This window comes from Rhododendron vialii, chromosome 1a (genome assembly GCF_030253575.1).
Source record: "Rhododendron vialii isolate Sample 1 chromosome 1a, ASM3025357v1".
NCBI lineage: Eukaryota > Viridiplantae > Streptophyta > Magnoliopsida > Ericales > Ericaceae > Rhododendron > Rhododendron vialii.
Genome location: NC_080557.1, coordinates 11,727,522 through 11,743,185, shown reverse-complemented (window position 1 = coordinate 11,743,185; position 15,664 = coordinate 11,727,522). Strand labels below are relative to the sequence as shown.

General features: G+C 39.3%; 1 protein-coding gene across 8 annotated transcripts; it reads left to right on the top strand.

Moving 5' to 3' along the window:
* The first annotated feature begins 579 nt into the window (after positions 1-579).
* On the top strand, positions 580-15,468 carry LOC131301795 (uncharacterized). Of its 8 annotated transcripts, none has more exons than XM_058328245.1 (6): positions 580-1,183; positions 3,177-3,366; positions 6,253-6,343; positions 8,725-8,821; positions 13,495-13,557; positions 14,949-15,468. In XM_058328245.1, the coding sequence occupies exons 3-6, from the start codon at positions 6,275-6,277 to the stop codon at positions 15,119-15,121; spliced, it is 402 nt and encodes a 133-aa protein (XP_058184228.1). In that variant the 5' UTR covers positions 580-1,183; positions 3,177-3,366; positions 6,253-6,274; the 3' UTR covers positions 15,122-15,468. The 8 variants fall into 8 exon arrangements, with proteins under 8 accessions (XP_058184228.1, XP_058184256.1, XP_058184222.1 ...); XM_058328251.1 differs by having other exon boundaries at positions 1,065-1,183; positions 3,278-3,366; XM_058328256.1 differs by lacking the exon at positions 3,177-3,366 and adding an exon at positions 3,756-3,892 and having other exon boundaries at positions 1,092-1,183.
* The last annotated feature ends 196 nt before the right edge of the window (positions 15,469-15,664 follow it).

Sequence of the window (15,664 nt, the reverse complement as noted above, 5' to 3'; positions counted from 1 at the left end):
AGGGACAGCCCAAAATGGAATACTGGACTCTAAAAAAGGGACGGAGGGAGTAATGTTCTTTACTATAATTTGATATATATAGATTGTTTTTGTTGAGAAGAATCAATAATTCACAAAAAATTAAAAAAACTAACAACATTAGAGAGATTTTGAATAAAGACAAAAAATAATCAAAATGAATTATTAAACCAAGACACCTTAAACTCGATATTCAAAGAGCATCTCCTACCAAGCACTATACTCTATGTTGGAGACCAAATCTCCCTATTGAAGGGAAATTTTGTAATTTATTCTTCAATTTTCTGTACTTTAGAGGAAAATCTTAGAATGACTGACCCATCATTCTATTTTGGAGACCAAATTTCTAAAAAAAGAGACTATTGAATTCCTTTAAGATTCTCCTATAAAGTACAGACAGTAAAAAAATACAGGATGCTTGAACTAAACTCGTTTAGGCTCTGTTTGGAACTTAGGGATGTAACGGGAAAGGAAGACAAAAAATTTCCTTCGTTTTTTTATTTTTGGGGTAAGTTTTTCCTTTGGTTCTTAAAGAAAGAGAGGAGAAATTTTTCATATGCAAACTCATTTTTTCTTCCAATTTCTCTTTCAACTTTCCTTCTCTTATTTTGCACTTCCATCCCCCAAGTTCCAAACGGAGCCTTAAAAGTCAGGCTCCGGCTTGGCTCGTCTCTCTTTCACGGTTTCACCCTGTTTTCAGTAACCGACTCGCCGTTGCAAACTCCCTGATGCCCTGCAGCGATGTGCAAACTGCAAACGAATGGCTCTGCAAAGTGCCTGTTCTCTTCTTATAGTGAGAGAAAAGCATCCACCATGCGCGTTTCCCACTGTTTCTATATGGCACTCAATACTTCGACAATGGTACTCTCAAAACTCTCTGTAATTCACTATGGACACCGACATTTATTCACTCCTATACAAACCATATGTACATATCACATCAACAGTGCCGTTAATTTCTCAACTTCATGTTTATCATTGTAGAGAGAGAGAGAGAGAGAGAGAGAGAGAGAGAGAGAGAGAGAATTTCTCAACTTCATGTTTATCATTGTAGAGAGAGAGAGAGAGAGAGAGAGAGAGAGGAGGAGGAGGAGGAGGAGGAGCAAGAGGAGGAATGGCAAAACAGAACTTCTTGAATATCAAGCTGAAATTCAGAGAAATGCAGGTAATCAAGTTTCTTTCTCCTTTTTGTGTGCCATCCCTGTGTGTGTGTGTGTGTTTAGGTATTTGGAAACATTTAGTGGTAATTATTAAAAGAGATTAGGATCAATTAGGACAATTTTGCGAGGTGAGGGGATTGGGGGCATCTTCGATTAACTTCAGTTCGGCTGGAAATTCGGGGGTATATTTTTTCTACTGTAGGGGTATCTCTTGATGCTGGCCGGGGTTGATATTATTCTCCAAGGTGCTTGGAAATGGCTGAAAAGAAGGTATATGTTTTCTCTAGAGATTTTGGCTGATACCCATTTGGTATATTTGGTTTCTTGGAATGATTTTGGAAAGGATCGGAATGGAATGGTCATTCCTTGGCTTGAAAATGCAAGAGGTTAGCATCAAGTCATCAATTAGTGAAAATTACCCATGGAGATTAGCATCCCATTTTTTTTTTGGGGGTGTGTGTGTGTGTTTTTAGGTATTGGGAAACATGTAGTGACAATTACCAAAATAGATTAGCATCAAGCCAACAATTAGGAAAATTGTGCAAGGTGAGGTCATTTGGGGCATCCTTGATTAACTTATGTTCGGATAGAAAATTGGCTTCCCTATTAAATTTGGGTTTTTTTTTTTTTGCTACTATAGGGGGCCGGGGTTGGTATTATTCACTAAGGTGTTTGACTGTTTGGAAATGGCCAAAAAGAAGGTTGGCTAATAATACCCCTTTGATAGTATTTGGTTTCCTTGGCTTGAAAATGCAATGACCATTCAGTGACACTGGCGAATGATGATTTCACTAGTAATGTAAGCTTGGTCATATTTTATCTAACCAAACGTTGGTATGAACATTCCAAGTGAATCACAGTTCCATTTCAGCTTCATCCCAATCGACCAAGTACTTCTGTTTGGTTCCTTGCTGCCTATGGTTGAGAATGCTGACAGCATTATTTGGACCCTTAGAGCTGATGGAGAATAGAACGGCGAATACCAACGCAGCACCACCATCACCAGTTAATACATTGTTGGCATTTGGTTCATGCTTTTGACTCTTTTCTACCATTAAATTGAGTTATCATGTGGTGTAGTCATGCCTAGAGGTGTTAATTGCATTGGGTTGTCACGAGCACAACAGAGACACAATACGTTTAGAGGTCAGCATGACATGGTATAGGTCAGAACGGCACGATGCCAACACTATTGTTGGGTTGGTCTAGGCAGTCGTTCTCCAGCACATGCGGTCATGGAAAAGCACAGGCACGACATTGCCACGGGAACAGCGCAAGCACGTGCATTAAACTGGCACGGGAACAAAAACGGACCTCGTGTTTATCTATCATATAGATTTATAAATTTAGTTCTTCTATCCTCTTTATTTTTTATTTATGGTTCTTTTATTTTTTCAACTTTGTCAATGTAGTGTTGTGGTTGTGGTTGTCCTCATTGTGGCTTCTTGGCATCATCAATAGTGTCATAATGATCATCATCACTGTCATCGTCATCGTCCTTGTCATCATCCATCCTCCTCTCTCTCTCTCTCTCTCTCTCTCTCTCTCTCTCTCTCTCTCTCTAGTTCTTGTGGGTAAGCACTCCCTTTCTACTTGCCATTGATGAGAAGCTTTTTCTAAGATGGGTGAGTTAGGTTTAGTGGTGGCCCGTTTTTAACTTACTCCCCCGCTACATATATGTGTGACCATTTCTATCACCGATCCACAGCCATATCACACATGGCATTAATTTTGTTTCTGGCAAGGAAGTTATTTTATTGCCAAAATTTGGATATTGCAATAAAGCTAATGACACAACGCAAAGAGTAATTAGGTATATACACCCCTTTGGGGAAACATCACCCAACCCACACAATCAAAGAAAGATCATCACAGACACATCACCATTTAATAAATTTTTGGCATTTGGTCATGCTTTTGAGAGTTTATTGTGTTCTCTTTCTACCATTAAATTTAGTTATCATGTGGCGTTGTCATGCCTTGAGGTGCTAATTGCAGTGGGCCGACACAAACACAATACAGACACAATACGTTTAGAGGTCAGCATGACATGGTATTTAGAACGGCATGACGCCAACACTATTGTTCGGTTTGTCTAGGCCGCCATTTTGGGGCACATGTGGTCATGGAAAAGCACGGGCACGACTTTGCCACAGGAACAACACAAGCATTCACGACACTGGCACGGGTACGCAACTGACCTCGTGTTTATTCGTGTATAAATGACTTTGAAGTTATTGATTATGTAAAATTCAAAAGTGATATTCTCTCTTTATGCAGTCAATTATATGAGTTGAATAGTATTGAAGTATTAGTTTTCTTCTTCTTCTTTTTTTATCATCCCACGTGTATGATTCCAGATGCCCAATTCATAAAATGGTAAAGCAAAGGTGAAAACCCATGATATTATAGACAAAGCAAACGGTATTTCAAATTTATTTTGTTAGCATCCTGATGAAAGTCCAAGTCTCATTGATCAATGCTTCTTATTTATCATATAGATTTAGTTGTTTAGTTCTTCTTTCCTCTTTATTTTTGGTTTATAGTTCTTTTATTTTTTTAACTTTGTCGATGTAGTGTTTTGGTTGTGGTTGTCCTCATTCTGGCTTCGTTGGCATCATCAATAGCATCATAATGATCATCATCGTTGTCGTCGTCATCGTTGTTCTCTCTCTCTCTCTCTCTCTCTCTCTCTCTCTTCCTAATTCTTGTGGGTAAGCACTCCTCTTCTACTTGCCATAGATAAGAAGCTTTTTCCAAGATGGGCGAGTTAAGTTTAGTGGTGGCTTGTTTTTCACTTACTCCCCTGCTACATATATCTGTGCCCATTTCGATCATCGACCCACAGCCATCTCACACATGACACTAATTTTGTTTTAGGCAAGGAAGTTATTTAATTGCCAAGATTTGGAGATTGCAATAAAGCTCATGACACAACACAAAGAGTAATTAGGTATATACACCCCTTTAGGGAAACATCACACAATCAAAGAAAGACATTACCAACACACCACCACCATCACCAAGTAATGCATTGTTGGCATTTGGTTCATGCTCTTGAGAAGTTATTGTGTTCTCATTTCTGTAACACAATGTTACGTCTGTGTTTAGTAACTTTTCTGTTTACATTTTGTTATTTTTTATTTCAAGAACTTTGCAAACTGATGTGAACATTTATAGTGTGCTGCATTTGTTTCTTGAAAGTTGGAATTTTTAAAAATGTTCAACATTTCTGGAAACTCAAAAATGCTCTTTAACCTATTTTGCGAACGTGCTCCAGTGACTCCATAACTCAGAGGAATAGTAACTAGCACCTATCTTGGTTATGGTCCGCTCATCGAATCTCTGTGGTGGCACCTTAATGCACTAAAGTTTACCGCCACACCACCAGTAGCGACACACACCAAACACTTGGCCATCTCTCCGTCTTATGTCGAATCTGGGTTTTTTGCAACCTAGAACTCAAACCGGGCGCTCTCTCTCTCTCTCTCTCTCTCTCTCTCTCTCTCTCTCTCTATATATATATATATATATATATATATATATATATATTTTTTTTTTTTTTTTTTTCCAAAGCCGCTCTCTCCCATAGCCAAAGCCGCTCTCTGAATTCTCTCACCGGCATTTGTTTTTACCGGAGTACTACCTCTGCCCAAATCCACCTCACTCGAAGACCAATAGACGACCACCTCTCACCCACTTTTTCCCTCTGTGGATTGGTAATTTGTTTGAGATATGTGATCCGTAGAAAGTGAATTTGAGAAAAAGGTTATTTGAATTAATTGTTGCCTTGTTGGTAAAAGAAGCAAAAAAAGAACAGTATGTTATTCTCTTGGTGCCAGCATGTTTATCATGTTTTTTATTTTCATGTACTAGAAGTAGGTTATCACCAAGCATGTTATCTATTTTTATTTTTTGACACCAGAAACATAAGTTCCATAAAGTAGAGAAAAAAAAAATAAACTGACAACATTAGCAATCAGATCCTAGATATTTGAGATCCGCTTGTAATTCTTATGGATTTTTTTAATTCTGTGGGTATCGGAAGAGCATCGTCATGTGCACTTACCAGTGGACCCGATACACTGTGGGTAAGGCAAGCAAGCTCCTCCTGAATTGTGACTCCTCCCATACAAGCACGAGGCTTCATGGACCTTCTATGGCAACTTCTCCACGCACTATGATGCTTAATGACATGCTCAGCCATGTCCACTCTCCGTAAAATAAATAAGACTCTAACGAGCGTGGCGACTCCTCAACACCCCAGGTCAGGAGAAAGGGCTGGTACCCCGCCCGGGACCTAAGGAGGTATGTGGCTTGGAGGCTAGCGCAGCAGGATTGTCAAGGCAAGCTCCTCCTTGACTGACCATAGGTAGGGAGTGGCATTGCCTACGTCACTCGACGTCTGCCTCAACCACCTTCATCACTAGTGTGGGTAATTTTTCAAGGGTGGAGCCGTGAAAACTATACATCAAAACCTTAAACTTTTTAGGTGGAGAGATCCAACATGTGTATCGAGTCATAATCTACTCTACCACCACGCGATGCAACATTCTCTCTTACATTCTTTAGAATACAACTGATAAAGTTTCTCCTCTCAACAAGTTAAGCTTTTCGATATGTTGGTAGTTAAGAGTTGCATGTGATGAATCGTAGGCAATAGCTACTGGTTTCAAACCTCACCCTATGCGTGGCTAAAAGTAGGAATTTTAAAAACCTCTTCTATCTAATTGCTGTTTAGATGAGCAGGCCTTCAAAATCTAGTAGCAATTATCGTTACTAAAAGTCTTTCATGATCAGACATCAACAATTGTTGTGCATCTGCATGTATCTGTTGGTTTATAGTCAGAAACTGTGTCGTATAATCATGTGTTTTTGCTGCACTGGCAAAATTAAAGGTACATAGTTCTGGCAACTATTTCTACGATTTCAATTGTTTAGGTTGTCTTCGAGATTTAAAGTTGGTCTTGGCTGTTATTTTCTGGAATGTTGTGCTTTATCGCTACTCTAAGTACATTTTTTATGGTTAATTTACCCTCTTTCAGGCTCTAGTTTATATGGGTTTTGGATGCAGGAAAATTGTTACTTTGCCATAAATGGCGGACTGGCTTCCTGATAAGTGGCAAGTCGAAATTGCAATTGGTAAAGATGGTTCGAAAAGTGAGGTAATCTAACATCTTCATGCCACATCCTAGTACTTCGTGTTTTCCCTTTAAATCTGGTCTGTGTAAGTGGGCAGTCATTTGCTTAGTGGCATTGATCTGAATTTTGTTTCCTTGCATTGAGGTGGCATAATATAGAAACCAGATTCAGTAATTTGTTGTAAAAATGAGGTTTTTGAATCATGGAGTGATATGAGCTGCTCTTTGGAGGTGTGATAGATCCTGATCCATTTGGGATTTACAAACCGTAGTTTCATCGTTGCTTCTATTTGTAAACATATTGGCCTCCCTAACATGGCAATGCAGGCTCTACGCTCCTGATTCGTTGAATATCACAATCATGCTGACAGTTGTGATTGCTACTATTTCTAACCACTTTCACAAATGGCAATACGGGCACCATAGTTGCAGTCTTGCAGATTGCTTACTGCTTTTTCTCTGACTTCTATTTTTTTTCCTTTTCTCGTTCCCTTCCACGGCCTCTGACATTTACGTAGTAAACCTAATTACAGAATACCGAATGAACAAGTTTAGCTCTTGAATTATTCTTCCAAACTTTTTCATTGGAAGAGATCAACCATCAGAAACCACTTTCTGTTTTACTTTTGTTCACTTTAATTGAACTTAACGGATGTGATTCTTCACTTTTTACCAAGGAGTGCGAGATCAGGGACGAGGATGTCTCGGTATTAAGAATTTTGACATAAACGTTGGTACCTCATCTAACTTTGCTGTGAGGGCCATTAGAGGCCAGGTATCCTTGTATTGGATTGGAGGGCCTTCCGACTGCATGATGATTATGCAGATAGGGGAGCAGAAAGTAGGCCCTTAAATAACCTTCCACCTGTCCTTTTGACATGTCTTCCCTTTGTGTACCTAACACGCCATCATAATCTTTGTAATGTGTCCACAATCTCCTTTATGAACCACATGTATCGTCATACTAAATGCGCGAATCTTTTTGGGTGTAGTTAACCTTGCGAGGATCCAGCAGCCTTTGGCTGGTCCTGCTGAGAAAAATATCTTCTCCGTAACTAATTATCTTCTTGAACCTTGCTTATCATCTATTGGACACTCTTTTACCTCTATGATGAAGGGTAAGACGAATTGTGCAGGGTTTATTGGATGGTACCAGAATCCTATCCTGAAAATAGGATATTGAACTTGAGATTGTGAACCTTGCTTCGCCACATGCCTACTGAAAGATCAAAATTGCAGAAATTTTTTTTTTTAATTTTTTGATCAGAGAACAATGAATATCACTCCTCAAAGGTCATACGGCACTTACAGAAATCCATTTGACAACAATGATAAAAAAAACTATACCTAATCCATGGCACAAATATAAATATCAGAATAGAAATCTAATGTCCAAATATCCGGACAAGGGACTAACGCCCTCTTCATGCCAAAATCAAGCCAGCAAAAGTGGAGTCGTAGATGAAGGACAGGATGGGCATAGCTTCAAATCAAAGACGAAACCGCGAGTTCTGATGGAATCCGAGAACAATCCACAGGTCTGCAGTCCTTAAAGCCGCCCCGGCATGCTCAAGACATGAGAGAACCAAAAGTCGGTGAGCAAACACCGGCGGTCCCTCATCTGCCTCGAGCTGGGTGCTAATCAAGGGCAAACCCCCGCTCTCACGGCGGGCTCTGGCCGCGAGAAGCAATTCGCTGGCAAACCATCTTGGCGAACACCGACGAATCCTCGCGGCCACAACGAGCACTGGATGCAGCCGAGGACCAAACAGCTGAAAACTAAGATATTATTTACCCACCACCACACCCGGAACCGGGGAAACCAGACCGGGAACCAACCACCGGACTGGGGAAACCTGCCAGGGAAGCAGCATACCAGCTGCGCAACTGCTAACCAAACAAAAAATCTTATTACCTCAATCATCATAAGCCATCCCAAACGTCCCCTCTCCGGCAAGAAGCAGCAACTCAGGCGTGAACCCACTCCGTTGACCACAGACCGCGAAACTTCAATCCACCCTCCGAGCCTCCAGTGATGAAACACTGGTGAAAACGCGATGGAGATGATGTAGGAGATGGTTATTGCTTCTTTGATTCATTTAGATGCTAAACAATGGAACTTAACTTGTATTTTATGGCTTTCTTTGAAATGGTCTTTGCATATCCTTCACCCTTCAATCGTTCCTTGCCTTTGGCATGGTTGACGGTTGATGCTCTTGGACAAATCAGGTTTTATAGCGGTTTCATTAATGCTTCATACCATAGTATCTGTCCAATTTTAAACCGCAGTTACAATAGTTTTGTGCAGTGTAAGGGGGATATTTTTTATTTTTTTTAATGTAGTTTAAGTGTACTAATGCTGGCATTACTACAACTGCTGTGTTTTCTGGTATCTACTGTTGTAGTACTACCGCCACAAGGAAACCGGGCAAACTTTTCCTACAGTTGGAGACATGCTACGATATGTGAATTATTTGAGGAATGAGGAGCCTGACGTTCCAAGTAAGTTTGGATTTATTTTACTCTTTTTTTCCCGTATAGCTTCTGAGTCTATTAACCATCTTTGAAAAGGGTATACGAGAGTTGGATACTGAAAAATAAATCACAGAAGAATAATGGTGCCGTGTAGTGAGCAAAAGTGAACAATTCTTCCTCCTTCTACCGCACAAAGACACATAAGAGTAGTTCCAATGTTACAAAAGCACCAAGAAAAATGTGGCTTGGCTTCTGACAATGTATATTAGTACTGGATTTTGGAAGGAATAATGGAATATTAATATGTTTAATGATATCTTATCAACTTGGAATGAGTTGAAATTGGTACCAACAAATACATTTTGCTGTGAAGATCCTCTAAGTGGCCCTGGAAAATATTTTCAGATTGGTAACTATGAAGCGAAGTCCCACATTGCTTGGGTACCAAAGTAATATGAAGTATAAGCGTGAGGGCATCCTCACTTCAATAGCTAGCTTTTGGAGTTGAGTTCTACCCAAGATCATGTAACATGGTATCAGAGCTAGGCACCAGAGATGGGTAGGGTGCATGTCCCTGGCCTACACATGGCAGGTGCTGCCAAGTGAGTGTGTTGCGCGTGAGGGAGTGTGTGAAGCGAAGTCCCACATCGCCTAGGTACCTAAGTAATATGAAGTATAAGCATGAAGGCTCTCATTTCAATAGCTAGCCTTTGGAGTTGAGTTACCCAAGACCGCGCAATAGTAACAACCTCTGAGACCGTGACCAGGATTTTGTATGCATACTTGCGATTTACAATTTTTTCTAGGTCAAACTATTTGGGAAAAAGTGCCATGTCAGCAGCATTCTTCATATAAACTTGGGGGCACTTTGGTTTTATTGGGGAGCATAGGATTTAAAATCTTTGTTCTCTTGGGTGAGAGTGGATCTCTCTTTGTTCTATTGTGGTTAAGAAGTTATTCTGGGTCAAACAAGTTAGGACAAAATGTGTGTAGACACCCCAATTTGGACTTATTAATTATCCTTAATTTATGGCCTCGAGGCTCCCCGATGATGAAATTGAATTAAAACAGGCCTTGGACAAACTTGGACAATGCTTCTTCTTTTTCAAAAACAAACCAAAGTCACCTTTTTCCCGACACACTGAGGGTAAAATGGGCACATATTTCAATGTATGAAATATTTTTCAATGAAACAAATTGGGTTAGAAAGATGACTCAACCAGCTTTCCAACGCTTCAAAAAACACTCAAATCCGAATTTGGGAGCATCCGTGGCGCCCCTCTAAAGTTGGGCAACCACTCTTGAGCACTCAAGAGCACCACTCTTGAGCGCTCAAGACCTCTGTCACACCCAATGGGTGAGGAGATCCTCCACTCACCTCACCTTTTCCATTCAACGTTCAAACTTGGTCCTAACCAGGTCAATACTCAGCCTGAGAGTATGCCAAAGACCAATGATGGCAGTTTTCCCCCCAAAATATTTTCAATTTAGTTTTGATTTTATTTTCAAAAATAAAACCTATTTTCTTCACCCCTATAAATACCCCCATTCTGCTAGCATTGGAGAGCCACAAAATTTCTCTCCAAACTCCCTTGTTTTCTGAAAAGGCTCACTCTCCCCCCCCCCCCCCCCCTCCTCTCTCTCTCTCTCTCTCTCTCACAATTATTTCGAAGTTTATTTCAAAAATCAAAAACCAATCTCTAGAAAATCCCAAAAAAATCTGAGAACTCAACTATAATCAAGCTCGTATTCTTCTGTGATTTTCTAGTTCTTTTCAAGCAACAAAATCATCTAAAAAGCATAGTCCAAGTCAAGAAAAGGTATAAAACTTGGTTTTTCCAAGTTACTTTCTTTTTTTCCTACTTTTGAGGGGGAACAGAGGCTCATACCAGTTCCCCATACTAGTTATGAGTTCTTTTGATCTTAGTTTAACAATAAGAGCAAGAGAAACCAAAAAAAAATTGCACTGGGCTTACTCTTGAGCGCCCAAGACCATTCTTGAGCGCTCAAGAGTGTTGAAGCTCCCCAAATATCACGTTTTGCCATTATATGTTTCATTTCAAATGATTTTGAAGATACTGGGTGTGCACTAATCCTTCCAGAGCCCAATTAGGTTCATTTTATATTTGCAAGGAGGCAATGCTTGGATATTCAAAACTTGTTCTTGTTTGTTTGAGTTTGATGTTGAGCAAGCTTGCCTAAATGTTGTTTTAATTCATTTCCCTGCACTTGAATATTCTGTTTACAGTCAAAAAGTTGCTGAGCTCTATTTTGCAAGAAGTGAGTACTCCTGGGCGCTCAGGACCACTGTTGAGCGCCTAAGAGTGATTCCGGTAGCATCAATTCTAATTTTCTGTTATTATTCATCTTGCATCATCCCATTATCACATTTTGTACATGATCACATGTATACAATTTTACTTGTACCTGTAAATACATGCTAGCTTTTTTCATAAAACAAAATGCTTTTGATAAAAATCCCACAAACTTTGAGTAGAGACCGACTTCATGTCGGGCGAGAGGGGTGCCATAAAACCCTTCCCTTCTCGTAACCTGGCTTCCGAACCCAATACAATCTCTGGTTTTCAAATTCAAAAATCATTTTCAAAAAAAAAAAAAAAAAACGGTTTCTCGGATGACGGACCTTAAATTCTGGTGGCGACCCTTCCATTTTTCAAAAACACTTATCTTTTTCGGGCCGTCCGAGATGCCCCGTCACCCGAGGCTGTGGTAGCCCACAATGTTGTGTCAACAAATGTTCTTCAAAAAATGTATGGGTCACTTTTGTTTTTTTGAAGAGGATAGGATTCAAAATAATTGTTCTCACGGGTGAGAGTGCATGTCTCTTTTTATTGTTGATATAGTAATTGTTTGTTGATGTTGCATGAGTGTTACCCTTTGGCATTGTCTTGTATTAAGAATTTGGCAATTTGCTTACTTATCACGAAGAAAATAAGACCCAAAGAATTTAAAGAGCCAAAAGGTAACTTCTAACTCTAACAGGACCCCTTGCCAGCCTTTGCTTGTTTTTGGTATCGTAATTGGCTATTGGTTTGTAGCTTTGCAACGAGATGTAATCTCGTTGAAGTAATTTATGTACTCTTAATAATCCACCACTTCTCTTTCCACTCTATTTAGATCTACGTGATCTATGGGAGCAGAAATGGAATAACTTGTTAATGGTATCCTTATGTTTCTCCTTGGAATTGTTTCACATGGCATATATTTTTATGGAAAGTGATTTTCACACTCCCCCTTTTACAATCCACACTCCTTTTTTTGTCATTATTCACATGAATTTACTATCTTACCCTTTTTCAATACACTTTTTCACATATCCAAAGGCAACATTGTAAATTCATGTGGATAAAAATAAAAAGGGAGTGTAAATTGTAACATGGGGAGGGTGAAAATCATTCCCTATTTTTATTTAGTATTCTTAATTGGCTAGTTGTATATAGCCTATCAGAATGGGATTGCCCCAGTGTCTAATTGGATGTCCCCCTCCCCCTCCAACCAACCAAAATTTAGGACATTTACAAAGGTGTTGTCATTTCTCTTAGGTCGCCAGTTGGAGAAAAAGTGTATTCCCTATCATTGTAGGATTACACTAAGGATCCATTTTGAGTCCTTCCTCTTTGTCTTAAATATTGATGAATTGAGTAGACATATTCAGGATGTTATCCATGGAGTATGTTGTGTACGGATAATGTAGTTTTAGTGGATGAAACTACAATAGGTGTTAATACTCAATTAGATCGCTTGGAGAGAAGCATTGGAGTCAAACGGATTTAGGATCAATAGGAATAAGATGGAGTATATAAAAGATAAGTTTAGTGGTAATCTAAGTGCTAGTGTTGACATAATGACCAGCCAAAATCATGAGTTACCAAGAAGCGAGCATTTTAAGTATCTTGGCTCAAGGGATTGGAGAGATTACAGAGGATGTGATGCCTAAGATCAAGTTGAATGGATCAAGGGTGGAGTGTTGTGTGACTTCAAGATACGCACTAAGTTGAAGGGCAATTCTACCGTATCGCTATAAGACCAACCATGTTATATGGCAAGGGTTGGGCTACTAAGAAATAGCATGCAAGTAAGAATGGATGTGTGGTAAATGTGTGAGATAGAAATAGAAACGAAAACTTTTGTAGGATGCAGTAGTTAAGAGTGATATTTTTTTACGGTAGACGGTAGCACTAAGGGGAGGGGTAGACCAAAATCAACTTTAGATGCAGTAGAAGACTTGGATTTCTTTGATATCACGGAAAGTGATGCCCTCGACAGAACTCAACGGGGACAAAAAAATCATGTAGCTGACCCCAATTGTCAGTTTGATTTGATTTGGTTTGGTTTGGCTTGGTTTGACTTTGCCCTCCAAACTTGTGGGAGTTAAAGGTGATTTCAGGTGAATATCTACACTCAAGAATGTTTTGGCACAATAACTGCTTACAAGGCATGTAAATCCATATTGACTAATTAACAGCGTGCATAAACACTGCCTGTTATAATATCATCTCATTCTTTTACCAAGGTAGAGCCTCAACTACTCTAAAGTTGCTGGTGCATGCCTTTTTTACTGCAAGTGGAGGTACTGCATGAACTCTTGCATGTTTAGTTGCTTATTATGGTTGATATTTGATTATTGCTTCTTTCATGTAAGTCTCAAGTTGTCTCATAGTGAGTTGTGTTGATTTCAGACTTTAAAAAGCATTTCATGAATGACGACGGAACAATATTTGCGGAGCGACCATGGGAGAAAGGTATGCCATGTAGTCTACATGATAAGGATAACCATGTATATCAGATGATTCATATATGTTGGACTATTTCTTTATAAGAAACTATTTTCTCAAATAAAGAAAACTGAGTATCAAAAAATGAATAAAGAAATTTGTACTAGAATTTCACCCGTTACTGTTGAAATGCATAGTTCTCTCTCTCTCTCTCTCTCTCTCTCTCTCTCTCTCTCTCTCTCTCTCTCTCTCTCTCTCGTACATTCATTACTTAGTTTAAGCAATTTTGTGTGGTGGATTGATCTTGGGTGAAATGTATCTTTGTTCTATGGCTCTTTTACGTTACTTATATACTTCCTGATAATAAGAAAATTAAGAGAAGAAATATGTTATTAATTTATGTCGCTAAATTTAGTTGTGCGGAATGCAAGATGGCACATTTTTTAATATCTATCTGTAAACAGACCTTCTGGGGCACTAGGTGTTGTGCTATATTCTAATTTAACTCTTAAACATTAGCCTAGTTTCTATTCGTTAGATTGAGAGTGGGTCCGCATAAGGACCCTCCCTCCTTTAGAGGAAAAAACACAAAATTACTGTTCATGTCCAATCCAAGTAAGGTACCATCCTTCGTTGTTAATCTTTATCTTTCGCAATTCGATTCACCAAGATTCGAACAAGTGCAAAAAATTTCATAAAATTCCCATACGGGCTTGCTCTAACATTTGACATGTGAGTTTAGTTACATGACTTGTAGAAGAACTTCACCAAAGAAGTTTGCCTTCGGCATCAAGTATACTTCATTCAGTTCATTGTCTCAGACCCTCAGCCCTTCTTGTTTTTTTTTTTTTGCTGCTTATTTGGCTTGAAATCTGAATACTCATACTTTCGACGCGGATGTTTTGTTTCACCGTCCGTGTGCTTTTAGCTTGTTTGCCTTCTCAACTTGAAATGCTCAAAAGACAACTTTTCAAAAGTTGGTTTTGGATGCTTTTCTAGTCTAGATTTTGTTCAGATTACAATTATCTTTTGGGGGGAGTTAAAGAAGGTTTTAAATAGCGGTATGGAGCACATAACGGTAGCAGTCGCGGTGTAATAGTATCGGAAGTATCGACTGATACGTTCGTTTTTGGCGGAAAAAAACTTTAGTGCACCTAAATCGGTAGGAGCGGTCAAGTAGCAGTCACAGTGGCAGTGAACACTGTGGGTAGGAAACGAACAGTTTATGGCAGGAATCGGCCAATACGCTATCAATTTTTCAGCCTCCCCTCTATATCAGGATGTAACCATATCGGATGATCAAAAACCGATATGTGGCGATCGATACGCTATATAGCGAATCCTTATAAACGAAAGGGTCATGGGAGTAGCTTCCTTGCTTTTCGATGCTGATTTTATACCGCACTTCTACTTTGCAGATACTGAGCACACCATGCACGACTACATTCATGGTCGTGTTGGAAAATGCAAAGGTATGGCTCCTGAAAGCAGCTTTGCTACTGCAACTAATGCAAAGATGAGGGAGAAACTGGATCAGAAAATCAAAGGTAAGGCGCCTGAAAGCAGCTTTTCCCAAGCAAATGTGGGTTGACAGAAGATAACACCACAAAAGGAAGAAGTGAAATGAGAGGTTCCCCTATGGTCTATCTTTGGCCTGCTGTAATGACTCTATAACAGCAATTTGGCTAAATAATAACATGCAAAGGAAAACTGCATTGTTAAATAAACTGGAATAAGTTTGTCCCTTTATGTTTAGGGCATGCCTTATGTTTTAGGCTTTAAGGTGAAGGATTTGTGTGAGTTTGAGTAATGCTTGTCCCCCTATCTCCCTCTCTGGATTTCACTTTTTAAGGGAAAAGAATTCATTGGAGTTTGACAACCCCAATGAATGTGATTTTGCGATCGGATTGTTTTCTTAATATACAAGTGCTTGGAGACTATATATCTTGGTTTTCTTAATATACAAGTGCTTGGAGACTATATATCTTGGTATCTCTGGAACTCTAGCTTTTAGAAGTGAGGGTGTCCTCATGCTTGTATACTTCATATTATTTTGGTATTCAAGCGATGTGGGACTTTGCTTCAGTTCTATGCGAAGTTATAATTGCGACTGTTAGGCTTATTCTTTTTTTCT

Excerpts from the sequence above, each read along its gene's own strand:
- LOC131301795 (XM_058328245.1), top strand. The coding sequence starts at position 6,275 with ATGGCGGACTGGCTTCCTGATAAGTGGCAAGTCGAAATTGCAATTGGT. Across the intron at positions 8,822-13,494 it reads TGAGGAGCCTGACGTTCCAA|ACTTTAAAAAGCATTTCATG; the intron begins GTAAGTTTGGAT and ends TGTTGATTTCAG. Across the intron at positions 13,558-14,948 it reads GGAGCGACCATGGGAGAAAG|ATACTGAGCACACCATGCAC; the intron begins GTATGCCATGTA and ends TCTACTTTGCAG.